Source organism: Rana temporaria, chromosome 8, assembly GCF_905171775.1.
Source record: "Rana temporaria chromosome 8, aRanTem1.1, whole genome shotgun sequence".
Taxonomy (NCBI): domain Eukaryota; kingdom Metazoa; phylum Chordata; class Amphibia; order Anura; family Ranidae; genus Rana; species Rana temporaria.
Genome location: NC_053496.1, coordinates 171,158,148 through 171,173,304, shown reverse-complemented (window position 1 = coordinate 171,173,304; position 15,157 = coordinate 171,158,148). Strand labels below are relative to the sequence as shown.

The window sequence follows — 15,157 nt, the reverse complement described above, 5'->3', positions numbered from 1 at the left end:
TATCCGTCGTTCCCGCGTCGCGAAATTTCAAATGTACGTACTTTGCGTAAGTGATTCGTGAATGGCGCTGGACGCCATTCACGTTCACTTTGAAGCAAATGACGTCCTTGCGACGTCATTTGCCGCAATGCACGTCGGGAAAGTTTCCCGACGGAGCATGCGCTCTACGATCGGCGCGGGAACGCGCCTAATTTAAATGATCCACGCCCCCTACCCGGATCATTTGAATTAGGCGGATTTACGTTACGCCGCCGCAACTTTACAGCCAAGTGCTTTGTGAATCAAGCACTTGCCCGTAAAACTTGCGGCGGCGTAACGTAAATGAGATACGTTACGCCGCCGCAAAGATGCGGCAATCTACAAGAATCTGGCCCATAATGTTTAGGGGTTCTAAGTAATTTTCTAGCAAAAAAATATGGATTTTAACTTGTAAACACCAAATGTCATAAATAGGCTTAGGCATGAAAGGGTTAAATAAAAAGTCGTCCAATCAGCGCTTCCTAGCAGCTGTCCAAACGCTCGGGAACAACGTTGAAAGTAAGGGCGGGCTCGTCTCCTGTGTGAGATTTCTGATGGGCGGTAAGGATGGACTTGCTAATGAAAGTCTTGCCGCAGTCGGCGCACATGAAGGGCCGTTCGCCGGTATGGGTCTTCTGGTGCCGCGATAGGTCGGAGCTGGTGATAAAGCCCTTACCGCAGAAGCAACAGGCGAAAGGCTTTTCCCCCGTGTGGATTTTCTCGTGCGTGGTAAGGTTAGACCGGCTGGCAAAGCACTTCCCGCACTCGAGGCACTCGAAGGGTTTTTCGCCCGTGTGGATTCGCTGGTGCTTGACCAGGTTGGACTTCATGCCGAAGGCCTTCCCGCAATGAGCGCACTCAAACGGTTTCTCCCCGGTGTGAACCCGCTGGTGCTTAACCAAGTTGGACTTCATGCCGAAACGCTTGCCGCACTCTTGGCAGGGAAAAGGCTTCTCCCCCTTGTGGACCTTCAGGTGTTTGACCAGGTTGGCCTTCATGGCGAAGCACTTCCCGCACTCCGAGCAGGAGAAGGGCCGGTCCCCGGTGTGAATGCTCCGGTGCGTCTCCAGGATGGACTTGTTGGAGAAGGTCAACCCGCACTCGCCGCACAGGAAGGACTGCCCGCCGGTGTGGACGCTTTGGTGGGCCATGAACACCATCTTGCTGGAGAACGACTTGCCGCACTTGACGCAGACGAAGGGCTTGAACGGGTTGGCTTTGTCGCAGTCGCAGCACAGGGCCGAGCGGGCGCCCGCCTCCGCCCCCTGGAGGTCGGTGTCGTAGACGACGCACTTGCCGCATTCGTAGCAAACGTAGATTTTCCCCTCCGGGGAGACTAACTCGTCGGATGACCATGCGGAGGAGTGGCGAGAGCCTAAGGTTTCGGGCTGAGGAGAACCGTTCTTCCCGTCATGATCTGGAGAGGAACCAGAGGAACACGAGATCAACGACACATTGCTGTTGTCACCAGTAACCCATTGTCTTTCCATACCCGTTTTGTTGCTTATAGATGGTAAAGAGTAGGGCCCCGCCATCAGGATTTATGGGGCCCCTTACACAGCTTCAGGCATGGGCCCTCCTGAAGCAGAGAACCGGGGGGGGGGTGCTGCCGCCTGAAATTGAGAAGCGGGGGGGGGCTGCCGCGAATTGAGAAGCAGGGGGGCCCTTTACAAAAAAAAAGAAGAAATAAAGAAAAATATATATAAAAAAAGGGGGGCCCTTTAATAATAAAAAAAAAAACCTCTGGGCCCTTTAATAAAAAAAATATATATATATATATAAAAAAAACATTTAAAAAAAGGGGGTTGCCATCCTGGGCCCTTTAATAAAAAATAAAATCTATAAACAAAAAAATATTCATAAAAAATAAATATAAAAAAAGGAGGTTTGCCACATGGAGCCCTGGGGACCTCTGAGCCCTTTAATAAAGAAAAAAAAAAAAAAAAATATATATATATATATATATATATATATATATATATATATATATATATAAATAAAATAATTTAAATAAAAAAAATATATATATTAAAAAAAAAAAAAAAAAAAAGGGTTTTTTTTTTTTAAAGGGGGTTGCCATCCGGGCCCCTAGGGAACTTCGGGCCCCTTATTACAGGTGTACTGCCTGTACCCCCCTGATGGCGGCCCTGGTAAAGAGGACCGGTCACTCCTGGGCTCAAGCCGGAATTAATAACTGACTGTCATGTCTCATTTTACAGCAAGGGGAAAGCGACTGTGCCCAGTCTGGCCATTGGGCCATTTCCTCAGTTTCCTCTTCCACAGTGATCCTCTACATTGGTGTCAAACAAGAGGAGTAAATGCTGAGGAGACTCAAACGTTTCCATTTGCTCCAACTGTTGGAAGATCCAGGAGGGCGCCATAAAGTGCAAGTACTTTTTTTTTTTATACAAAGGACTGTGGCTTCTCCAAAAACAAGAATGATTTGTTGTTTTGCTATTATAGTTTCAAAAAGTCCTTTCATGTTTTAAACTTTAATATACTTTATGTCATATGTCATTTTATAAGAGATATGTCAATGAATATTGTCCTTTCTCATTTCAACCAGCAGATGGCGCCATCTGCTCCTTATGATGTTTTCTAGACTCTCCTTATCTACTTTGTTGCAAAAAAAATTAAATAAAAAATGTTTACAGAGCTCAGTAGCTGAAGCTGAAATTTACACAAACAAGAGAGACAGTAGTGACTCCCCTTTCCTTTTTTTTTTTTTTTTAAATGACAATTTAGTTTTATTTATACATTTTTTGTCAGAGGCATATGCAATGCATTACATGGTTACTGAAACGGCACACAACCTTTCCTCTTTTTTTTTATATAAAACAAATAATTTTTTTCTTTAACCACTTAAGACCCGGACCTTTAGGCAGCTAAAGGACCCGGCCAGTTTTTGCGCTTTGGCACTGCGTCGCTTTAACTGACAATTGCGCGGTCGTGCGACGTGGCTCCCAAACAAAATTGGCGTCCTTTTTTTTCCCACAAATAGAGCTTTCTTTTGGTGGTATTTGATGTTTTGCGCTATAAACAAAAATAGAGCGACAATTTTGAAAAAAATTCGATATTTTTTACTTTTTTCTATAATAAATATTAGGGTCGTCCCGATACCGATACTAGTATCAGGTATGGGGAATGATACAGAGCATTTGCGCGAGTACTTGCACTCGTGCAAATTGCTCCCGATGCTTCCCAGAGACTTTCATTTTTGTGGCCGGAGAGTAGTCAGTGTCTGGGGAAGGCAGGAGAGGGCGGGGGGAGTGCAGGCGGAGTTTGGCTGTAGAGGGGGGCGGGCAGCACACGCTGGGGGGTTGTCGGGCCGCTTCTCCCCTTCCGCGACTGAAGAGGACAGCGGGCGACATGGCGGTGACAGGGAGCTGCCGAGGTGCACAGCATTACGGGTCTGAAGTGGGGGGGGATCTGTATTGTAGGAAGGGGGGGTGTCTTTATTGTAGGGGGTGTCTATTGTAGGGGGGGATCTTTATTGTAGGGGGGGTCTATATTGTAAGGGGGAGGTCTGTATTGTAAGGGGGAGGGGGTCTGCACTGTAGGGGGAGGGGTCTGTGTAACATGTCAGCAGCTGAACGTCCCTACACTCATCTTGGTACACCCTGCACTCCGCTGCAGTAAGCAGCAGCAGACCTCTTGTTACACCCAGCCTGAGCTATATGGGCTGGGTGTAACAAGATGTCTGCTGCTGCTTACTGCAGCGGAGTGCAGGGTGTACCAAGATGGGCGTTGCAGCATTTTTTTTTTTTTTTTATAAATTCAGTGTAATTTTTCGCAGCATTTCAGTGCCAGCCACCTGTCAGTGCAATCAGTGCCCACAAGTGCCACCTGTCAGTGCAATCAGTGCCCACAAGTGCCACCTATCAGTGCAATTAGTGCCATCTATCAGTGCCCACAAGTGCCACCTATCAGTGCAATTAGTGCCATCTATCAGTGCCCACAAGTGCCACCTATCAGTGCCCACAAGTGCCACCTATTAATGCAATTAGTGCCATCTATCAGTGCCCACAAGTGCCACCTATCAGTGCCCACAAGTGCCACCTATTAATGCAATTAGTGCCATCTATCAGTGCCCACAAGTGCCACCTATCAGTGCAATTAGTGCCATCTATCAGTGCCCACAAGTGCCACCTATCAGTGCCAGCCACCTATTAGTGCCCATCAGCTCCAGCCACCAGTCAGTGCCCATAAGTGCCGCCTATCAGTGCCAGCCACCAGTCAGTGCCCATAAGTGCTGCCTATCAGTGCCAGACACCTGTCAGTGCCACCTATCAGTCCCCATCTGTCAAACTGCCACATGACATTGAAAAAAAAAAAGGGATCGGTATTCGGTATCGGCGAGTACTTGGAAAAAAGTATCGGTACTTGTACTCAGTCCTAAAAAAGTGGTATCGGGACAACCCTAATAAATATCCCCCAAAAATATATATAAAAACTTTTTTTTCCCTCAGTTTAGGCTGATACGTATTCTTCTACCTATTTTTAGGGGATAGTTCTATTGCATTTTTATAAAAAAAAATTTTTTTACTACTAATGGCGGCGATCAGCGATTTTTTTCGTGACTGCGACATTACGGCGGACACTTTGGACAATTTTGACACATTTTTGGGACCATTGTCATTTTCACAGCAAAAAATGCATTGTTTACTGTGAAAATGATAATTGCAGTTTGGGAGTTAACCACAAGGGGGCGCTGAAGGGGTTAAGTGTGACCTCATCTGTGTTTCTAACTGTAGGGGGGGTGTGGCTGTAGGTGTGATGTCATCGATTGTGATTCCCTATATAAGGGCACACACGATCGATGACGGCGCCACAGTGAAGAATGGGGAAGCTGTGTTTCACCCTCACTGTGCCCATCTGTATTATCAGTGCCCATCTGCAGCCTCACTGTGCCCATCTGTATCATCAGTGCTCATCTGCAGCTTCACTGTGCCCATCTGCACCCTCACTGTGCCCATCTGCATCATCAGTGCCCTACTGCAGCCTCACTGTGCCCTCTGCAGCCTCACTTTGCCCATTTGCACCCTCACTGTTCCCATCTGCATCATCAGTGCCCTACTGCAGCCTCACTGTGCCCTCTGCAGCCTCACTTTGCCCATTTGCACCCTCACTGTTCCCATCTGCATCATCAGTGCCCTACTTATAAGTAGACGTCTAAGGGCTCTTTTACAGTAGCAGTCCCCCTCAACTGCTCCCTCCTTATCTGGAAAGGCAGCAGCCCCGGGGGGGGGGGGGGGTGAACACGTGCCGAGTCAGGAACGGTGCCCACTGTTGCGCTCCACAGGAACTACGGCTTACTGAGAAGTGTCGGGGGTATTATACATCGAATGTTCAGTACGGGAACCAGGCGAGACGTGGCAGGAAAGACTAAACCTGACCCACCTGGACCCCAAAGCTAGAACCTGGACCCCAAAGCTAGAACCTGGACCCCAAAACTAGAGAGGAAAAAAAGGTCTCCTTACTGACCCGGGGTGACCTCCGAAGTCCCAATTCCCTTTGCGTCATCGTCTCCGTCCTGCGCTTGCGGCACAATGACAAGCGCCGGGTTTTCAGCCTAAAGGAAGAACAAGAAAGTTTGAATAAGGAGTTCAGAAATCCGGAGACATGAGCCCATCAGTCCCGAGTATACCTGACGGGGTGTGGAGTCCCGGGAGTACAGAGGACGGGGGGTGGAGTCCCGGGAGTACAGAGGACGGGGTGTGGAGTCCCGGGAGTACAGAGGACGGGGTGTGGAGTCCCGGGAGTACAGAGGACGAGGTGTGGAGTCCCGGGAGGACAGAGGACGTCTCTCTGGTGGATTTCCATTACTGGATCCGTCTGTAGGAAACAAGGGGAAGAGAACGACCATTAACCATCGATGGACACCGACCAGGAGGATCTGAGACCTAGTATGATATTTATTTCCATATCGAGTTCCCGTATATTATACTCGAGTATAAGCCGATCCGAATATAAACCGATCCGAGTATAAGCCGATCCGAATATAAGCCGATCCGAATATAAGCCGATCCGAGTATAAGCCGATCCGAATATAAGCCGATCCGAGTATAAGCCGATCCGAGTATAAGCCGATCCAAATATAAGCCGATCCCAATATAAACCGATCCGAGTATAAGCCGATCCGAATATAAGCCGATCCCAATATAAACCGATCCGAGTATAAGCCGATCCGAATATAAGCCGATCCGAATATAAGCCGATCCGAGTATAAGCCGATCCAAATATAAGCCGATCCCAATATAAACCGATCCGAGTATAAGCCGATCCGAATATAAGCCGATCTGAATATAAGCCGATCCGAGTATAAGCCGATCCAAATATAAGCCGATCCGAAGATAAGACGATCCGAATATAAACCGATCCGAGTATAAGCCGATCCGAATATAAGCCGATCCGAGTATAAGCCGATCTGAATATAGGCCGAGGCACCCAATTTTACCACAAAAAACTGGGAAAACGTATTGACTCGAGTATAAGCCTAGGGTGGGAAATGAAGCAGCTACTGGTAAACAATGCCCATCTGCAGCCCCACTGTGCCCATCTGTAGCCTCGCTGTGCTCATCTGCATCATCTGTACCCATCTGCAGCCTCACTCTGCCCATCTGCAGCCTCACCCTGCCCATCTGCAGCCTCACTGTGCCCATCTGCAGCCTCACTGTGCCCATCTCCAGCCTCACTGTGTCCATCTCCAGCCTCACTGTTCCCATCTCCAGCCTCACTGTGCCCATCTCCAGCCTCACTGTGCCCATCTGCACCCCCACTGTGCCCATTTGCACCACAACTGTGCCCATCTGTATCATCAGTGCTTATCTGCAGCATCATCAGTGCCCATCTGCAGCATCGTCAGTGCCCATCTGCAGCCCCACTGTGCCCATCTGCATCATCAATGCCCATCTGCAGCCTCACTGTGCCCATCTCCAGACTCACTGTGCCCATCTCCAGACTCACTGTGCCCATTTGCACCCCCACTGTGCCCATCTGTATCATCAGTGCTTATCTGCAGCCTCACTGTGCCCATCTGCACCCCCACTGTGCCCATCTGTATCATCAGTGCTTATCTGCAGCCTCACTGTGCCCATCTGTATCATCAGTGCCCATCTGCAGCCTCACTGTGCCCATCTGTATCATCAGTGCCCATCTGCATCTTCGGTGCCCTACTGCAGCCTCAATGTGCCCATCTGCAGCCTTACTGTGCCCATTTGCACCCTCACTGTTCCCATCTGCATCATCAGTGCCCATCTGCAGCCTCATACACCTTTGATTACGGTTTCCCGCTGCGTCACGCAGTCTTAACTGTTCGGCGGCCCTCCGCTGTAACAAAGCCCCGCCTCCTCCTCCTCGTCCGTGATAGATGGAACACGGATTCAGTTTCCCAGCATTGCATCAGTGTTCCGTCTATCACGGATGAGGAGGAGGCGGGGCTTTGTTACAGTGGAGGGCCGTCACTCCAGTATAAGCCGAGGGGCTTTTTCAGCATAAAGAAAATGTGTGGAAAGAGTCGGCTTATACTCGAGTATATACGGTATATGATCAGCTCCGCCTAGTGGTCATAATGCAGGATTTTTCTGAAATGTCGCAATCAGGGTGATACTGCATTATGGCCACTAGATGGCAATGATTATCATAGGAAGTAAATAAAGAATGACGTGTCACACATAGAAGACACATTACTGATGGCTGTGCCAAATTCCGAGACCTCCTATTGTTTACTACTCACCTGTGCTGATCTCTAAGGGACGTTTCTTCTCGCCGCCCCTCATCAAGGGATCTTCTTCATCTTCAACCTTAATGCTGATTACATTGTCACCCTGAGGAAAACAACATCACAACACAAGGAGGTCAGTAGAATGTAACACATAGGTCAGTAGTATGTAACAGAGAGTGCAGAGGTCAGTAGTATGTAACACAGAGTGCAGAGGTCAGTAGAATGTAACACATAGGTCAGTAGTATGTAACAGAGAGTGCAGAGGTCAGTAGTATGTAACAGAGAGTGCAGAGGTCAGTAGTATGTAACAGAGAGTGCAGAGGTCAGTAGTATGTAACACAGAGGTCAGTAGTATGTAACGCAGAGCGCAGAGGTCAGTAGTATGTAACACAGAGGTCAGTAGTATGTAACGCAGAGTGCAGAGGTCAGTAGTATGTAACACAGAGGTCAGTAGTATGTAACAGAGAGTGCAGAGGTCAGTAGTATGTAACAGAGAGTGCAGAGGTCAGTAGTATGTAACGCAGAGTGCAGAGGTCAGTAGTATGTAACACAGAGGTCAGTAGAATGTAACACAGAGGTCAGTAGTATGTAACGCAGAGTGCAGAGGTCAGTAGTATGTAACACAGAGGTCAGTAGTATGTAACAGAGAGTGCAGAGGTCAGTAGTATGTAACAGAGAGTGCAGAGGTCAGTAGTATGTAACGCAGAGTGCAGAGGTCAGTAGTATGTAACACAGAGGTCAGTAGAATGTAACACAGAGGTCAGTACTATGTAACAGAGAGTGCAGAGGTCAGTATTATGTAACACAGAGTGCAGAGGTCAGTATTATGTAACACAGAGTGCAGAGGTCAGTATTATGTAATGCAGAGGTCAGTAGTATGTAACACAGAGGTCAGTAGTATGCAACACAGAGCGCAGAGGTCAGTAGAATGTAGCGCAGAGGTCAGTAGAATGTAGCGCAGGGGTCTGTAGTATGTAACACTGAGTGCAGGGCTCAGTAGTATGCAACGCAGAGTGCAGAGGTCAGAAGTATGTAATGCAGAGTGCAAAGGTCAGTAGCATGTAAAGCTGAGGTCGGTAGTATGTAACACAGAGTGCAGGGGTCAATAGTATGTAATGAAGAGTGCAGAGGTCAGTAGTATGTAACAGAGGTCAGTAGTATGTAACAGAGGTCAGTAGTACGCAACGCAGAGTGCAGAGGCAGAGGTCAGTAGTATGTAATGCAGAGGTCAGCAGTATGTAACGCAGGGGTCTGTAGTATGTAACACTGAGTGCAGGGCTCAGTAGTATGCAACGCAGAGTGCAGAGGTCAGTAGCATGTAAAGCTGAGGTCAGGAGTATGTAACGCAGAGTTCAGAGGTCACCAGTGTGTATCCCAGAGTTCCGAGGTCAGTAGTATGTAAAGCAGAGGTCGTAGTATGTAACACAGAGTGCAGGGGTCAATAGTATGTAATGAAGAGTGCAGAGGCCAGTAGTATCTAACAGAGGTCAGTAGTATGTAACAGAGGTCAGTAGTATGTAACAGAGGTCAGTAGTATGTAACAGAGGTCACTAGTATGCAACGCAGAGTGCAGAGGTCAGGAGTGTGTAACGCAGGGTTAATAGGTCAGGAGTGTGTAACGCAGGGTTCATAGGTCAGGAGTGTGTAACGCAGGGTTCATAGGTCAGGAGTGTGTAACGCAGGGTTCATAGGTCAGAAGTGTGTAACGCAGGGTTCAGAGGTCAGGAGTGTGTAACGCAGGGTTCAGAGGTCAGGAGTGTGTAACGCAGGGTTCGTAGGTCAGGAGTATGCAACGCAGGTTTCAGAGGTCAGGAGTGTGTAACGCAGGGTTCATAGGTCAGGAGTGTGTAACGCAGGGTTCATAGGTCAGGAGTGTGTAACACAGGGTTCGTAGGTCAGGAGTATGCAACGCAGGTTTCAGAGGTCAGGAGTGTGTAACGCAGGGTTCAGAGGTCAGGAGTGTGTAACGCAGGGTTCAGAGGTCAGGAGTGTGTAACGCAGGGCTCAGAGGTCAGGAGTATGCAACGCAGGGCTCAGAGGTCAGGAGTGTGTAACGCAGGGCTCAGAGGTCAAAGTCCCCAGTTGCACCTACATGATGGTCATCCTCTTCCATCGAGCGATCCTCCTCCTCCCCCTCCTCCTCCTCCGAGGAGTCCCGGGAATACAGAGGACGGCGACATCTCCCCGGTGGGTTCCCATTACTGGATCCATCTGTAGGAAACAGAAATTCGTCTTTCATTCCTGGCTGGAGGAGGTCCAGCAACATCTAGCCCGTCCCTGGCCGTTCATTGGATTTTAGTTCTATCAGTTATGGAGGCTCGGCATGTGGGCGGTACCTAGGGCAGCCTGCCTGCAAATACACCGTGTCCTCCAGACTCATACCCACCCATCCGGACATTATGACATTTGCATAACTCCGCCCATGAGCCAGTGCACTAGAGTACCGGGGCAAGGTGCTGTGATGTTTTCAGGAAGCTCTGTACAGCACCCTACTGGCCCCTCCCACAAGCCAGTGATGACATCACAGTGTGTAAAACACGGTATGTAATGAAAATGTAAACAACAATATACAGATATACTGAATCTTCTGACCTAGAGGTGGGGCAAATTGGGATCCCTGGATGATGTCCTCATTGCTTCCATCTTCATGCCCTACAAACCGCCGAACCTGTGCGGAGAGAAAGACACCGTGACACCTTATAGGAACCTGACACACACAATGATACAGCCAGCGCTGCCACGTGGGGGGGGGGGGGGGGGGGGGCTGTCCAGTCTAATTTTTTAGACAGGACATCGATTCCTCAATCTTTTCTCTGCAGCCCCAGCTGAACTGCGGATGAGTGAACAGGGAGCGCTCCGTACAGAGACTTCCTGTTTATTCACAAACTGAAGCACAGGGAACAAAGTTTACTATGCTTCGGTTATGAACGAACACGGTCACTCGCTGTGGTCATTTAGAAAAGGAAAAGGGGTCGATAAATATGATATTTGCCGCCCCCCCCCCGGTCTTCGTCCTGAAACGATCCTCTTGTGTGCCCGCAGCAGCCGGCAAGAGGGAGAGGAGGAGAAGCCAGAATGTTGTGAGGGAAATCAGCACACAGGGGGGCCCTGGGGGGCAGGGGGAATCTGATCCTGGACAGGGAAGGTGATCAGTGAGGTGGAGAGGGGCAATTACTAAAACCGTTCCTTTTATGTGGCTCTCCCTGCAGCAGCTGAAAGCTGACGGGAGGGAGAGGAGGAGAAGCCAGAAATGTTGTGGGGGAAAGCGACACACAAGGAGGACCCGGGCAGTAGGGGAAATTGTATCCTGGACAGGGAAGGTGATCGGTGCTCCGGAGGGGGGGGGGGCAAATGCTGAAACTGATTCCCTTATGTGGCTCTCCCTGCAGCAGCTGAAAGCCAGCGGGAGGAAGAGGAGGGGAAGTCAGAAATGTTGTGAAGGAAAGCAGCACACAGGGGGGGCCCGGGCAGCAGGGGGAATTGTATCCTAGACAGGGAAGGTGATCGGTGTGGTGGAGGGGGGAAATTACTGAAACCGGTCCCCTTATGTGGCTCTCCCTGCAGCAGCTGAAAGATGATGAGATGGAGAGGAGGGGAAGTCAGAAATGTTGTGAGGGAAAGCAGCACACAGGGGGGGGCCGGGCAGCAGGGGGAATTGGATCCTGGATAGGGAAGGTGATCGGTGTGGTGGAGGGGGGAAATTACTGAAACCGGTCCTTTTATGTGGCTCTCCCTGCAGCAGCTGAAAGCCGGCAGGAGGGAGAGGAGGGGAAGCAAGAAATGTTGTGAGGGAAATCAGCACACAGGGGGGCCCTGGGGGAATCTGATCCTGGACAGGGAAGGTGATCAGTGTGGTGGAGAGGGGAAATTACTGAAACCGGTCCTTTTATGTGGCTCTCCCTGCAGCAGCTGAAAGCTGATGGGAGGGAGAGGAGAAGCCAGAAATGTTGTGGGGGAAATCAGCACACAGGGGGGGCCAGGGCAGTAGGGGGAATTGTATCCTGGACAAGGAGGGTGAACGGTGCTCCGGAGGGGGGGGGCAAATGCTGAAACCGATCCCCTTATGTGGCTCTCCCTGCAGCAGCTGAAATCCGGCGGGAAGGGAGAGGAGGGGAAGCCAGCAATGTTGTGAGGGAAAGCAGCACACGGGGGGGGGGGGGGGGTCCGGCCAGCTGGGGGAATTGTATCCTGGACAGGGAGAATGATCGGTGTGGTGGAGGGGGGAAATTACTGAAACCGGTCCTTTTATGTGGCTCTCCCTGCAGCAGCTGAAAGCTGACGGGAGGGAGAGGAGGAGAAGCCAGAAATGTTGTGGGGGAAAGCGACACACAAGGAGGACCCGGGCAGTAGGGGAAATTGTATCCTGGACAGGGAGGGTGATCGGTGCTCCGGAGGGGGGCAAATGCTGAAACCGATCCCCTTATGTGGCTCTCCCTGCAGCAGCTGAAAGCCGGTGGGAGAGGAGGGGAAGCCAGCAATGTTGTGAGGGAAAGCAGCACACAGGGGGGGTCCGGGCAGCAGGGGGAATTGGATCCTGGACAGGGAAGGTGATCAGTGTGGTGAAGGGATGAAATTACTGAAACCGGTCCTTTTATGTGGCTCTCCCTGCAGCAGCTGAAAGCTGACGGGAGGGAGAGGAGGAGAAGCCAGTAATGTTGTGGGGGAAAGCGACACACAAGGAGGACCCGGGCAGCAGGGGGAATTGTATCCTAGACAGGGAAGGTGATCGGTGTGGTGGAGGGGGGAAATTACTGAAACCGATCCCCTTATGTGGCTCTCCCTGCAGCAGCTGAAAGCTGACGGGAGGGAGAGGAGGAGAATATAGAAATGTTGTGGGGGAAAGCAGCACACAGGGGGGGGGGTGCGGGCAGCAGGGGGAATTGTATCCTAGACAGGGAGGGTGATCGGTGCTCCGGAGGGGGGCAAATGCTGAAACCGATTCCCTTATGTGGCTCTCCCTGCAGCAGCTAAAATCCGGTGGGATGGAGGGGAGGAGAAGCCAGCAATGTTGTGGGGGAAAGCGACACACACAGGTGGCCCTGGGGCAATCTGATCCTTGACAGGGAGGGTGATCGGTGCGGCGGAAGGGGGCAGGTACTGGAACCGACCCCCCCCCATGTGCCGCTCCCTGCAGCAGCTGAAAGCCAGTGAGAGGAGAGAAGCCAGCTTTCAGCTGCGGCAGGGAGAGCCACACAGGGGTCGGTTCCAGAAATTGCCCCCTTCTGCCGCACCGATCACCCTCACTATCTGATTCGCCCTGCTTGTCAGCTGCCTGGGCACCTCAGCTGAACTCATGTGGCCAGGTCCCAGGAGGGCCGGTGGTTCCCCCTTATTGGCAGCCCTAGATACAGTCACCATCCGAACACATCCCTTGTCTGTTACTGGATAATGTCCCAGAATTCCCGGCACCGCTCACCTCTCCTGTCAGCAGATGAACGATTTTGCTGGTCAGTTTCAAGACGTTGTCGTTATTTCTTCCGCCTGGGGGTGCGAGAGGTTTCAAGCCAACCGTTGCACCTCGACTGTCATTGGAGCCATCAGAAAAAATACGATTCATCCTGCGCGAGATCAGCTCACCAGATTCTCTCACCACCATGAAATCCTACATGGAAACATCGCAGCAAAAACACACGTGACTTCCCAGAATCCTCCTCTCCTCTCCGGTCAGGTCTGTGTTTTATTAATAGAGATAAGAGTGATGTCATGTGACCTCCCAGAATCCTCCTCACCTCTCCGGTCAGGTCTGTGTTTTATTAATAGAGATAAGAGTGATGTCATGTGACCTCCCAGAATCCTCCTCACCTCTCCAGTCAGCTCTGTGTTTTATTAATAGAGATAAGAGCGATGTCATGTGACCTCCCAGAATCCTCCTCACCTCTCCAGTCAGGTGTGTGTTTTATTAATAGAGATAAGAGTGATGTCATGTGACCTCCCAGAATCCTCCTCACCTCTCCGGTCTGTGTTTTTATTAATAGAGATAAGAGTGATGTCATGTGACCTCCCAGAATCCTCCTCACCTCTCCGGTCAGGTCTGTGTTTTATTAATAGAGATAAGAGTGATGTCATGTGACCTCCCAGAATCCTCCTCACCTCTCCGGTCAGCAGGTAGATGATCTCCAAAGTGAGACTGAAGAACCTTCTAGTCACGTCCATCTTGTCCTTCTCCATCTCGAAGATTTTGGAAACACCGGTAGGGGGACTTGAAGGCTCTGCAAGTAAAACAAAAATCGAGCACAGGCTGGGTCGTCATTAACATCACTTTACAGGGCACAGTGGCTACAATTGATGGGCACAGTGGCTGCGTTTGATGGCATAGTGGTGACAATTGCTGGGCAGAGTGGTGAAAATTGATGGGCACAGTGGCGACAATTGATGGGCACAGTGGTGACAATTGATGGGCACAGTGGTAACAATTGATGGCACAGTGGCTGCGTTTGGCATGGCACAGTGGTGACAATTGCTGGGCACAGTGGTGACAATTGCTGGGCACAGTGGTGACAATTGATGGGCACAGTGGCGACAATTGATGGGCACAGTGGCGACAATTGATGGGCACAGTGGCTGCGTTTAATGGCATGGCACAGTGGTGACAATTGATGGGCACAGTGGCGATAAATGATGGCACAGTTTGCATTGCAGTCAATAGGACGCGATTTTGCACTGCAGTCAATAGGGGGTGTTTTTGCATTGATGAAAATGGAATGTAATTTTGCATTGCAGTCAATCGGATCCGATATTGTAGTCATTGGGACACAATTTTGCATTGCAGTCAATAGGGGGCTTTACATAATCTTCAGGCCTAAAAAAAATTTTTTAACGTATGTGCGAAAAAAAAACAAGTCTGGAAGCGAAAGGGTTAAATCTACAAAAAATTAAGTAATACGGAGGACCTACCTAGACTGTCCAATCGATCGGTTTCCAATCAGGCAGGCCCTTGCACTACAAACTTGTAATAGCAGATTGTACAATCAGATTGTAATGTGTGTGGGGAGCCTAATGCTCAACCGCTACGTTCTCCGTAATGGTGGCCTCACACATGAGACGCGAGAGGTCAACTCTAAGCCACTAGAGGTCTCCACCCTTGAGGCTTACGTCCCGAAATGTAGATATCGGGCTCGCATCACAAGACCCTCTCCAACCTTAACAAGCAGGTGGAGCTGCCATTTAAAGGAGGAGGAGCCCCCAAAACTTAAACCAGGAGCCCCCAGAATAACCGCCTGTCCCTGCCTGGACCCCCCCCCCCCCCAACGATTCTCATCGTCTCTGGAAGTTCATACGACCACCAGATGCTCCATTGCATTGCTACAACATACCTTCCTCTTCTACATGCTTGGCTGCTGCTTATGACACCACAATGGACGTGAGAGTGCAGGGGTGGATGGGAAATGTAGTCTTTTGCCAATGACCACTAGAGGG

The 15,157-nt window shown here is 50.1% G+C and overlaps 1 protein-coding gene across 2 annotated transcripts; it reads right to left on the bottom strand.

The window, feature by feature from the left end:
* Nucleotides 1–423: 423 nt before the first annotated feature.
* Nucleotides 424–15,128, bottom strand: LOC120909369 (oocyte zinc finger protein XlCOF7.1-like). 2 transcript variants are annotated; one of them, XM_040321126.1, is made up of 9 exons: nt 15,055–15,128; nt 13,832–13,950; nt 13,158–13,343; nt 10,334–10,409; nt 9,834–9,952; nt 7,754–7,844; nt 5,666–5,853; nt 5,503–5,590; nt 424–1,435 (listed from the first exon to the last, which is right to left on the bottom strand). In XM_040321126.1, exons 2-9 carry the CDS (start codon nt 13,907–13,909, stop codon nt 501–503), a joined length of 1,761 nt encoding a protein of 586 aa, XP_040177060.1. In that variant the 5' UTR covers nt 13,910–13,950; nt 15,055–15,128; the 3' UTR covers nt 424–500. The 2 variants fall into 2 exon arrangements, with proteins under 2 accessions (XP_040177060.1, XP_040177061.1); XM_040321127.1 differs by lacking the exon at nt 15,055–15,128 and adding an exon at nt 14,636–14,962.
* Between the last annotated feature and the right edge of the window lie 29 nt (nt 15,129–15,157).

Excerpts from the sequence above, each read along its gene's own strand:
- LOC120909369 (XM_040321126.1), bottom strand. The coding sequence starts at position 13,909 with ATGGAGAAGGACAAGATGGACGTGACTAGAAGGTTCTTCAGTCTCACT. Across the intron at positions 13,344-13,831 it reads TCTACCTGCTGACCGGAGAG|GATTTCATGGTGGTGAGAGA; the intron begins GTGAGGAGGATT and ends GTTTCCATGTAG. Across the intron at positions 7,845-9,833 it reads TGGAAGAGGATGACCATCAT|GGTGACAATGTAATCAGCAT; the intron begins GTAGGTGCAACT and ends TGTTTTCCTCAG.